Genomic DNA, 11,510 nt, shown 5'->3' on the forward strand with positions numbered 1-11,510 from the left:
CGGTGCTGACCTCCAGGCCTCGGCCAACCTGTAGAGAGGAGAGAGCCTTTCGCTTAGAAGCAGTTACTAATCTTGGTCAGTGGCCTTCGAGGTGTGTGTATGTGTGTGTGTGTGTGAGAGAGAGAGAGAGCGAGAGAGAGAGAGAGAGAGGGAGAGAACAAGCTAGGAGATGGGCAAGGCTGCAGGGGCTGGGTTGGAGATGGCTTAGGGCATCAGAACCGAAGCTGGAGCCAAAGTGGGCTCATGTCTACTTCTCCATGACCAGGCTAGGAGGTGGAGGCATGCAAGGAGGCTTTGGGGTGGGGGAAACTGAGGAATGCATGTCGCCAGCGTGCGCTCTGCCTCCCCAGATGATGCTTCTGTGTGGTGAATGAGGCCCCAGGGGCCCGTCTTTGTGGGCGTGCCCCTCCTGGGGCCCATCGTGATCTGGATGTTCACTCGGGATCAGATATCCGGTTGGTGCCAGGATGAACGGGAGCTGCCCTGGTGCCCGCCCCACAAACTCATACTGCTTGTGTGGACAACCATCTACCCTGTCGTGGGGTGAGTGTGCGGTTTCTTAACCAGAGCCTTAGCACCCACTGAGGCAGGAGTTAGTTCCCCCCCCCAGCCCGCCCAGGTCCCACCTTCTTCTGTGCGCTGGTCCCCAGAGAGATGGCACCCCATCTTGGTTCCTCAAGTGATCACGCACGCAGAAACCCATAGTTTCGTCCGCTTCCTCCCTCTCCAGGTCTCCTACTCTTCCTTCCCTCCACCATGCCAGTCTGGGCCCAACATCTCTGTTTGGCCCTCAAATGATGCCCACATCTCAGCCAGAGAATTCCCTCTTAGCAACCAAGAGGCCTTGTGCCCGAGGGCCTCCTCCGATCACGCAGCATAGCCGCACCGTGAATGTCTCTGCTACCATCTCTCCCCAGCTATGCCTCGTACCTGGTGTGGAAGGACCTGGGAGGGGGCTTCGGGTGGCCCCTGGCACTTCCCCTGGGCCTCTACGCTCTGCAGCTCACCCTCAGCTGGACCGTCCTGACACTCTTCTTGGCAGCTGACAACCCCGGGCTGGTAAGGCACACATGGAAGAGGAGACAAAAGCCACAGGGCCCAGAGGCAGATTGTTCAGATCAGAGGCCAGCAGGTGACAAGCAGGCAATTTCTCTGAACTCCAAAGAGCCCCCAGGGACTGGATTTCTTGGGTCAAGGTACCATAGGAGGGCGGAAGGTCTTGACCCTAGGGTCAGTGTGCCAATGTTCTGGCATCACTGTGCCCAGGCTCTCCTGGACCTCCTACTGCTCTACGGGATGGTGGTAAGCACAGTGCTGGTCTGGCGGCCCATCAACAAGCTGGCTGCCCTGCTCCTGCTGCCCTACCTGGCCTGGCTCACCGTCACCACCGCCATCGCCTACCGCCTGTGGAGGGACAGCTTGTGTCCAGGGCACCAGCCGTGACCCACGGAGAAGAGTAACTGAGGCCCCAGGGTATGGAGGAGGACGGCTGGGAGGACTGGTGTATATCCACAGTGGTCATTCTGGGTTCGCCTGTTGCTGTTTATTCTTAAAATTCAGAAGAAGGGGAGAAAGCTTTTGGTGCTTAAATAATAAAATCCCGGTCTGGGGAAATGGCTTAGCGGTGAAGGAATTTGCCTGCAAAGCCTAAGGAACCCGGTTCGATTCCCCAAGACCCACATAAGCCAGATGCACGAGGTGGCACATGCATCTGGGGTTCGTTTGCGGTGGCTGGAGGCCCTGGTGCACCCATTCTCTCTTTCTCTGTGTCTGCCTCTAATTGTCTCTCTCTCTCTCTCTCAAATAAATAATAAAATCCTGTTGGTAACTCACAGGTCATTGATGTGAAATATACACATGGTACATGATATCCAGAGGTGTGGAGTGGGGGGAACTTCTGTCCTGCGTGAGAGGCCACAGGTGAATGGCGTAGTAATGCGTGGAAGCGTGGGCGGCCATCATCTCCTCTCCACTCACGCCTTCCCAACCCCAGCCAGGGGTTTGGTCTTTAGATGATGATTTGCCTACAAAGCAGTACCACGCCAGGTGTGGTAGTACACACGTGTAATCTCCGTGCTCAAGTGGAGGCAGGAGAATCTGGAGTTTGTGGTTATTCTCAGCTGCACAGCAAGTTTGAGGCCAATGTGCACTACATAAGACCCTGTCTCAAAGAAAACAAAAGATTAAAAGCCAAACTAGCAGAGCGTGGTGGCCCATGCCTTTAATCCCAGTACTTGGGAGGCAGAGGATCTTAATGAGTTCAGGATGACTTGAAACGACAGAGTGAGTTCCAGGTTAACCTGAACTAGAGTGACGGGGCTAGAGAGATGGCTTAGTGGTTAAGGCGCTTCCCTGCAAAGCCAAAGGACCCAGGTTCGATTCCTCAAGTCCCACATAAGTCTGATGCACAAGGTGACGCATGTATCTGGAGTTCATTTGCAGTGGTTGGAGGCCCTGGTGCACCCATTCTCTCTCTGTAATAAATAAATAAAAGCATTTTTAAAATATTTATTTACCTGTGTGTGTGTGGACACAGGGGTGCGTGGGGTCACAGTGCTCATGTGGAGGTCAAGGAAAACCTTGAGTTCTCCATGCTCCTCCTTCTTTGATACAGGGCAGGGTCTTTTTTCTTTTATTTTCTTTTTTTTTTGAGGCAAGCATGACAGCCTTTTGTTTTATGAGATAGAATTGGAGTGCCAGGGCCTCCAACCTCTGTAATTGAACCCCAGACGTGTGTGCCACCTTGTGCAACTGGCTTATGTGGGGTCTGGGGAGTCAAACATGGATCCTTAGGCTTTGCAGGTAAGTGCTTTGACCACTAACGCCATCATCTCTCCAGCCCCCTCTTTTTTCTTTTTTCTCTTTTTTTTTTGCTTTTCAAGGTAGGGTCTTACTCTAGCCCAGGCTGACCTGGAATTCATTATGTAGTGTCAGGGTGGCCTCGAACTCATGGCGATCCTCCTACCTGTGCTGGGATTAAAGGTGTGCACCACCATGCCTGGCTTTTTTGTTTGTTTTATTTTTTGGTTTTTGGTTTGGTTTGTTTTTGTTTTGAGATACAGTGTCTTTTGATGAATGGCCACACACCAAACAAGATGTCAGACTGCCAGACTAGCTGGTCTATGAGCTGTGAATTCATTCTCTTGCCTCGGCCCTTCAGTGTCTCAGGCACATTGAAATTACAGACACCGGTGCCACTTTGCATTGGCTGTTTGTGGCTGCTGAGGACTTGAACCCCCGGCTAACTGGCTTTACAAGCTGTTGCAGTCAGGTTCACACTGCTGGCAGAAATCACCTGACCCAGAGCCGCTTGTGGGGAAAAATGGGTTTATTTTGGCTTACAGGTGCGAGGGGAAGCTCCACGATGGCAGGGGGAAACGATGGCATGCGCAGAGGGTGACCAACAACCGACGGACCACAGCAACAGGAAAGTGTGCCCAACACTGGCAAGGGGACACTGGCTGTAACACCCATAAGCCTGCCCCCAACAACACACTGCCTCCAGGAGGCGTTAATTCCCAAATCTCCATCAGCTGGGGACCTAGCAGTCAGAATACCTCAGTTTATGGGGCACACCTGAATCAAACCAGCACAAAAGCAAATGCCTTTAATTGCTGAGCCATCTCCCTAACCCTCCTCGCTGGCTTTTATTTATTTATTTATTTACTTGAGAGTGACAGAGAGAGAGAGAGAGAGAGAATGGGCGCACCAGGGCCTCCAGCCACTGCAAACGAACTCCAGACACATGCACCACCTTGTGCATCTGGCTAACGTGGGTCCTGGGGAATCCAGCCTCAAACCGGGGTCCTTAGGCTTCACAGGCAAGCGCTTAACCACGAAGCCATCTCTCCAGCCCAAGGGAGTTGCTTTTTCTTTGTGTGTGTGTGTGTGTGTGTGTGTGTGTGTGTGTGTGTAATGTGAAGCATGTGTGCACACCGTATCCACACGTATGTGCCCTTGTGGTGCCTCATGCATTCACATGTAGTGGGGTACACTCACCTGTGGTGGCCACAGCAGAAAACTGGATACTGGCTTCCATACTTTTCTATCAGTTCTTTTAATTTTATTTTATTTATTTGCACACACAGAGACAGAGAGAAGGGCAGACAGAGAAAGAATGGGTGCACCAGGGCCTCCAGCCACTACAAATGAACTCCAGACTCATGCGCCCCCTTGTGCATCTGGCTTACGTGGGTCCTGGGGAATCGAACCTTGAGTCATTTGGTTTTGCAGGCAAATGCCTTAACTGCTAAGCCATCTCCGCAGCCCTCTATCAGTTCTTATTTGAACCTGAGTCTCTTACTGATCTCGGAGCTTGCTGCTTTGTTTCACAAACTCCTGTGACGCTCACGGCTCTGCTCCCCTACAGGACTGGGCTTACAGACGTGTGTGGCCACACTTGGCTGTTACGTGAATCCTGGGGATCAAACTCGGAGCAAGTCTCCTCAGCCCTCATGCTTGCGCAGGAAATGCTCTTAACAACTGAGCTCCAGGCCAGGCAGGATGATGCTTGTATGTTAAGTTGTTTTGTAATTTTAAATTTTTTATTTATTTACAAGGAGAGAGAGAGAGAGAGAAGAGAAATGGAGAGAGAAAGAGAGAATGGGCACGCCAGGGCCTCCAGCCACTACAAATGAACTCCATATGCGTGTGTCACCTTGTGCGTCTGGCTTTTACGTGGGTATTGGGGAATCAAACCCAGATCATTAGGCTTTGCAGGCAAGCATCTTAACCACTGGGCCATCTCTCCAGCCCTAGGGTGGTGCTTTTCATTTATTTATTTATTAAAGAGAGAGACAGAGATAGAAAGAGGCAGAGAGAGAGAGGAATGGAGGGAGAGTATGGGCACACCAGGGCCTCCAGCAACTGCAAATGAACTCCAGATGCATATGCGCCACTTTGTGTATCTGGCTTCACATGGGTATGGGGGAATAGGACCAGGTCATTAGTCTTTGCAAGCAAGCGCCTCAAGAGCTGAGTCACTTCTCCAGCCCTAGGCTGGTTTTTTGGTTTTGTTTTTTTTTCTTTGAGACAAGCTGTATCTATGTAGCTTCGTGGCCTGCACCTCACAGTGTAATAACAAGGCCGGCCTCAAATTCATGGTCCTTCTGCCACCACCTCTGGCACACATCAGCCACGACTCTGACACAAGGAGGATTTTCACACCAACCAAACAATGCAGGAATGAAGCCTAGACCCACTGCTTGTGAGCCCCCGACCCACCTTGCCAGGACCTCCTCCGGTGAACCCAGGGCTGGGAATAGCAGGAGAACAAATGCCGCTCTGAAGCTTCTTTTTTTTTCTTTCTTTCATGTGAGAGACGGAGGGGGAGAGAGAGAGAGAGAGAGAATTGGTGCACCAGGGCCTCCAGCCACTGCAGTCGAACTCCAGACGCGCGTGTCCCTCACGCACGTGTGCGACATGATGCGCTTGTGTCACTTTGCGCGTCTGGCTTACATGGGACCTGGAGAGTTGAACATGGGTCCTTAGGCTTCATAGGCAAGCACCTTAACTGCTAAACCATATCTCCAGCCCCATTTTGCAGCTTTTATAAAGTGCATGTTCTTGGGGGCCTCCTTAAGACCTGCTAATTTGGGGCTGGAAAGATGGCTCATGGTTAAAGGTGCATGCTTGCAAATCCTACCGGCCCGGGTTCAGTTCCCCAGTACCCACATAAAGCCAGATGCTCAAACTGGTGCATGTGTCTAGAGTTCATTTACAGTGGCAAGAGGCCCTGGAATGCCCATTCTCTCTCACCCTCATGACTTTTTTTTTTTTTTTGAGGTAGAGTCTCCCTCCAGCCCAGGCTGACCTGGAATTCACTATGGAGTCTCATGGTGGCTTCAAACTCACGATGATCCTCCTACCTCTGCCTCCCGAGTGCTGGGATTAAAGACATGAGCCACCACACCCAGCCATAACTTTCTTTTCTTTTCTTTTTTTTTATTTTGTTTTTCGAGGTAGGGTCTCACTCTAGCCCAAGCTGACCTGGAGTTCACTTTATAGCCTCAGCAATCCTCCTACCTCTGCCTCTCGAATGCTGGGATTAAAGGCGTGCATCACCATGCCCAGCAAATAAATATTTTTGTAAGACCTGCTAATTCTAACATTTGGCATATCTACTTAAATAAGCACCGCAGTTTCTGTCAGCTGCTCACTCAAAGCTCAGAGGCTCTGGGCACGGATCATTTCTCAGAACACGCTAAGCTGCGACAGTCCGTGGTTCTAAGAGGCCAGTTTGGGGGCTGCTGTGAGAAGGGGAGCAAAGCCCTCCCCGACAGACAGGCAGCATCTAAGGACGGAACTGCTCCTCCTAGAGCTGAGCTCACCCAGCCAGAGGACACAAAGCTTTCTCCTCCCTTCCTCCACCAAGGGCAGCTCTGCCCAGCAGTACAGCTCACCTGTGCAACAGAACAGCAAACACGGGGTCCCACCCACTTTTGTACCTGAGCCCCAGGTCAGGGCAAGGTGCAGAGCAGGTGCTCATACGCGATTGAAGGGTTGATTGAACAAGTAAATGTACACATTGTGACACTTTCAGAACAGAAAAATAAAAGCCATTGGATCAAATGAAAAAAGGGAAGGGCTCTCATTGTTCTGGAAACTTCTGATTATAATCTGCAGCCAGATGGGAGCCACTACTGTGTATAGGGGCATTGCTTCAAAAAAAAAAAGTGGGGGGTCTGGAGAGATGGCTTAGTGGTTAAGGCATTTGCCTGCAAAACCAAAGGACCCAGGTTCGATTCCCCAGGACCCAAGTAAGCCGGCTGCACAAGGGGATGCATGCATCTGGAGTTCGTTTGCAGTGGCTAGAAGACCCGCTGCACCCATTCTCTCTCTCTCTCTGTTTGTCTCTCTTCTCTCTATCTCTCTCTCTCTGCCTGCAGAAAAAAAAGGGGGGCTCAGTAACCCGATGGGTGTAGACTCCAGCCCAACTGCGGGCCTGGGGGGTCAATCAGCCCAGAGCGTGAGCTCAGTAGCATGCAAGGTTTGCGATTCTGGCCCTGAAGACAGGCTACTGTGATTTGGCTGTGAAAAGACCCCTATATTCATGTGTTGAGGTACAATGCACAAACACAGCTCTCACCTCAGAGGAAATAAGAGATGGTTTATTCTGGAGCCAACCAGGAGTGACCATGGCCCAGGGAGCACAGATTCAGGTTACCCCCCAAATACTAGGGTCCACCAGTCTCATGAAGTTATAGTTTCAGAACAAAAAAAATATAAGTCATAAATCACTTGACAAACATATTGGTGGGGGCAGCAGGTAAGTAGATTACAGAAAAGTACAGAAATGTCTGTTGTAGATTTATGACAATACCTGATGGTATTCCTAGCTTTTAGGTTGCTGGGCGCTAGTGGCCTGGTAGTACATTTGGAAAGGATTTACCTTTAAGAAGGATAAAGAGGGCTGGAGAGGTGACTTTGCAGTTAAGGCGCTTGCCCTGCAAAGCCTAAGAACCCAGGTTTGATTTCCCAGCATCCACATAAACCAGATGCATGGGGTGGCGCATGTGTCTGGAGTTCGCTTTTTCAGTGGCTAGAGGTATGCCCATTTTTTCTCTCTCTATCTATCTATCTGACTATTTCTCTCTGTGAGTCTCAAATAAATAAATAAAATAAGAATTTTTTAATGTAAAAAAAAATAAAATATTTTAAGAGAACTGAAGACAGCCTGGGATCATTTGACCCTGGATCTGTCGGCAATGGGTCCATCTCTTCACAGACAAGAAGTCCCGGTCAGTCAATGGGGACCTTCAGCACAGGGTGGCATGTGCCTGGGATCTTCAGTTCACAAGGCTAGTTCTTCATGGTGTCAGTGTTCAGGGAGCTATTGGATCATTGCTGGGGGCCACAACAGTAGATTGACCCAGTAATGGAGTCGCAGCTGATGGACTATTAAGAGGTGGGAGGGCTGGGAGCTGCAGAGATGGCTTAGCTGTTAAGTCACTTGCCTGCGAGGCCCCAGGATCCGGGTTCAATTCCCCCAGTACCCACGTAAAGCCAGACGCACGTGTGGCAAAAGAGTCTGGAGTTCGTTTGCAATGGCTAGAGACCCTGGTGTGCTCTCTCTCTCTCTCTTTCTCTTCTCTCTCTCTTACTCTGTCTCTTCCTCTTCCTTTTCTTCTTCCTCACTCTCTAATAAATAAATAAATATATATTTTTTAAATCCTGTTTCACAGCAAAAAAAAAAAAAAAAAAAAAAAAAAAACTGTTGACTTCCTGGCTTATTCCCAGTAATCTCCATACACCATTTCAAAGAGGAACACTATTAGTCACTCGAACGGACGTGATTCTTATCAGATTACTATCATCAAAGACTCAGCCAGGAGTGGCCCCTGAAATGGAAGACCACGGTGACCAGGACCAAAGGCCCAGCTGTCACCATTCACCATGTACCTAGGACAGTGTGTCCTCAAAAATCAGGCAAGTCTTTTGTCTGACGCAGACAATTGAAAACCCCTGTGTCCCCCATGCTTCTGGCCTCTGCTCCAAGCCCAGCCTCAGAGTCTGGGAGACCCTTGGCATTCACCTCCCCGTCCCTAAGCCGAAGCCACTCTAAGCCCTGGACACCCCATGTTTATATCAACAGAGCCGTTGCCAGTGAGGGCAGGCTCCTGCCCGCCAGGGGGTGTCTGGTGGCCAGCCCAGCCATTTGTTTGTGTACCTTGTCTCTCAGTAGTGACCTGCAGGGGCAGCAAGCCCGGCCTGGTCTCTGGGCAACGCACTGTTGGGGTCAGATCTGTCCCTGCCCCTAAGGCATATGCAGCCCAGCAGCACACTCCCGGGGTATCTTCTTTCACAGAGTGAGAATTTAAACTTTCCCCTGGTAAGGTTTCCATTTTCCTTGCGCCAGCCCCTCTGCTGGCCTCTCCCCTCCCCAGCGAGGGCAGCTCTGTAAGCCTCCAAAACCCAACAAGGACTTGTGCCTGGCCCTGTCCCCTCTTCTGCGGCCACCAGGCTGGAAGAACCCCTGGGTGTTTTCTGAAGGGACCGTGGGCAACGGGCCAGGGAGTGGCAGGCCAGGCTAATCTAGCTCCTTCCAGCCATTGCCACTGGCAGGGACCTCAGAGACAGGTTGAGAGTCCTTTTGGGTTTTTTTTCTTGCTTCTTCTTAGCATGTATAAGGTGTGTGTGCGTGGGGTATACAATGTGTGTGTATGTGTTTGCAGATGCACACACACACACATACATATGCACACATGTAGAGGCCAGCGATGGACATCGGTTGTCCTCGATTCCTCTTCCTTGAGACAAAGCGTCTCACTGAATATGGACTTCACACTGTCCTCGGCTAGACTAGCTGACCAGCAAACCCCAGTGACCCAGTGTCTTCATCACCCTCCTCCCAGGACTGGGTTGACAAGTATTATAAGGCCATGATTAGCTTTTTTTTTTAAAGGGGTCTTCTTTATTTTTATTTATTTCCTTGAGAGAGAGAGAGACAATCAGAGAGAGAGAGCGAGGAAAAAAAAAAAAAAAAGCAGAGAGAATGGGCACTCCAGGGCCTCCAACCACTGCAAACGAACTCGACATATGCACCTCACCACATTGTGCATCTAGTTTATATGGGCTCTGGGGAATCGAACCTGGATCCTTTGGCTCTGCAAGCAAGTGCCTTAACCACCCAGCCATCCCTCTAGCCCCCATGATTGGCTTTTTAAAAATATTTGCAATCGGGCTGGAGAGATGGCTCAATGGTTAGAGGCACTTGCTTGCAAAGCCTGATGGACTGGATTTGATTCCCTAGTGCCCACATAAAGCCCCATGCACAAAGTGGCATATGCATCTGGAGTTCCTTCCTTTGCAGTGGTAAGAGGCCCTGTTGCACGCATATTCATTCATCCTCTCTATCTCTTTCCCTCCCCCCTCTTCCTCCCTTCCTCCCTCTTCCTCTTTCTCTCTCCCTTTCTGCTTGCAAATAAATAAAATATTCAAAAGAAAACATTTTTTATTTATTTGTGAGTGATACATACACAGACTATGGGAACACCAGGGCCTCTTGCCATGGCTAACGAACTCCGGATGTTGGCTCCACTTTGTGCACCTGGCTTTACATGGGTACTGGGGGATCGAACCCAGGCCAGCAGGCTTTGCAAGCAAGTGCCTCTAACCACTGAACCATCTCTCCAGCCCGTGCCTGGCTTTTAAAGTGGGTGCAGGGGGCTAAAACTCGGGTCCTCATGCTTGTGCTACAAGCGTTCTCCCCCACGGCACCATCTCTTCAGCCCCTGCTTTTCAGTTCCTATCCAAGCTATGTACGTAGCCTCTCTGCGGAGCCCCAAAACAAGCCCTCTGGTGAATCCCAGAGCCTGCTCGCCCGTTCAAGAACTCCTTCTGTGTTCTCGACCTCTTCTCTGCCTTCCTTCCTCAGCCGGCCTCAGGACCCTGGAGCGGTAGAAACTGATCTGTGAATGCTATAACAGCATTGGCTGTAGAAACCAGGAGCTCTGCCCTTACAGCAGTCCCTCAGACCCCAGGTCTCAGTTTTCTCAATAAAACGGGTGCAGTAGGGCCCGGTATGGTGGCGCACCCTTTGATCCCAGCACTCGGGAGGCAGAGGTAGGAGGATCGTCATGAGTTCGAGGCCACCCTGAGACTCCATAGTGAATTCCAGGTCAGCCTGGGCTAGAGTGAGACGCTACCAAAAAAAGGAGGAGGGGGGTTCTGTAATAATTCTAGCCCAAAATATCCTTGGTGAGGAATAAACGAGTTCACCTGCAGGCGCCTAGCAGACCAGCAGCGGGCGGGGTGCCTTAATGCCAGCTCCCCGTACTGCGGAATCCCAGGCAGTGGGACCCGGTGAGAAAAATCCCAGGCCCCCACTTGACCCCTTGGATGACCTTGAGTGAGATGCCACAGTGCTCCGTGTCCTCCTGTGCTGGGTGGGGGAGGGGCGGGTAGATCCTTACCCCAGCGGGTTCAGGGAGGACAGGGCTGCCAGCCTAGCGTAGGGGCATTGCAGGAGGGCAGGCGGAGCTCCTGGCTCCAGGCCCCCTGGATTAGCTGCTGCACTCTGGGAGCTCTTTGACAGCAGGTGTGGGCGGGGGTAGGGAAGGAAGAGGGAACTGGCCTGACTTAGAAAGGAGAGCCAGGGACCAGCCAGGAATTCAGGTCCTTGGGAGGTGCCATAAATAGCCAGAGCAGGCCACAGGGCCTCCGGGATGGTGGCAGAGGGGGTGGGTGGGGGGGTGAAAGGGAGAAGTGGAAAAGGAAACCGTCACTCATCAGTGTGGGGGCGGGCCCAGGGCAACTCTCCCAGCTACTCCGACCAGGTGGTATGGTAGGGGAACCAAGAGGGTCCCCTCTTCTGTCGGGGAGCACTCTCTCCCAACAGTCACTCAGACGCTGGGGAAGAGAGTCAGGAAACTTGGTGCTGTTCCCCGGAGGCTGCCTGGTGGGCTCAGCCCGCTCACCCATCCTGCTCCTTCACTAAGCTTGCTTTGTTTATTGTTTCAGGGAGGGTCTCACTCTAGCCCAGGCTAACCTGGAACTCACTATGGAGCCTC

General features: G+C 51.4%; 1 protein-coding gene across 1 annotated transcript; it reads left to right on the forward strand.

Annotated features, from left to right (window-relative positions):
• Nucleotides 1-370: 370 nt before the first annotated feature.
• Tspo2 (translocator protein 2) lies at nt 371-1,443 on the forward strand. The gene is made up of 3 exons (XM_004649520.3): nt 371-543; nt 918-1,059; nt 1,267-1,443. Exons 1-3 carry the CDS (start codon nt 371-373, stop codon nt 1,441-1,443), a joined length of 492 nt encoding a protein of 163 aa, XP_004649577.3.
• Nucleotides 1,444-11,510: the final 10,067 nt, after the last annotated feature.

This window comes from Jaculus jaculus, chromosome 8, assembly GCF_020740685.1.
Source record: "Jaculus jaculus isolate mJacJac1 chromosome 8, mJacJac1.mat.Y.cur, whole genome shotgun sequence".
Taxonomy (NCBI): domain Eukaryota; kingdom Metazoa; phylum Chordata; class Mammalia; order Rodentia; family Dipodidae; genus Jaculus; species Jaculus jaculus.

What these genes read in the sequence shown, in the direction of transcription:
- Tspo2 (XM_004649520.3), top strand. Translation starts at nt 371, where the DNA reads ATGAGGCCCCAGGGGCCCGTCTTTGTGGGCGTGCCCCTCCTGGGGCCC. An exon ending in ACCATCTACCCTGTCGTGGG is followed by an intron (nt 544 to 917) that starts GTGAGTGTGCGG and finishes ATCTCTCCCCAG; the next exon opens with CTATGCCTCGTACCTGGTGT. An exon ending in CAGCTGACAACCCCGGGCTG is followed by an intron (nt 1,060 to 1,266) that starts GTAAGGCACACA and finishes CACTGTGCCCAG; the next exon opens with GCTCTCCTGGACCTCCTACT.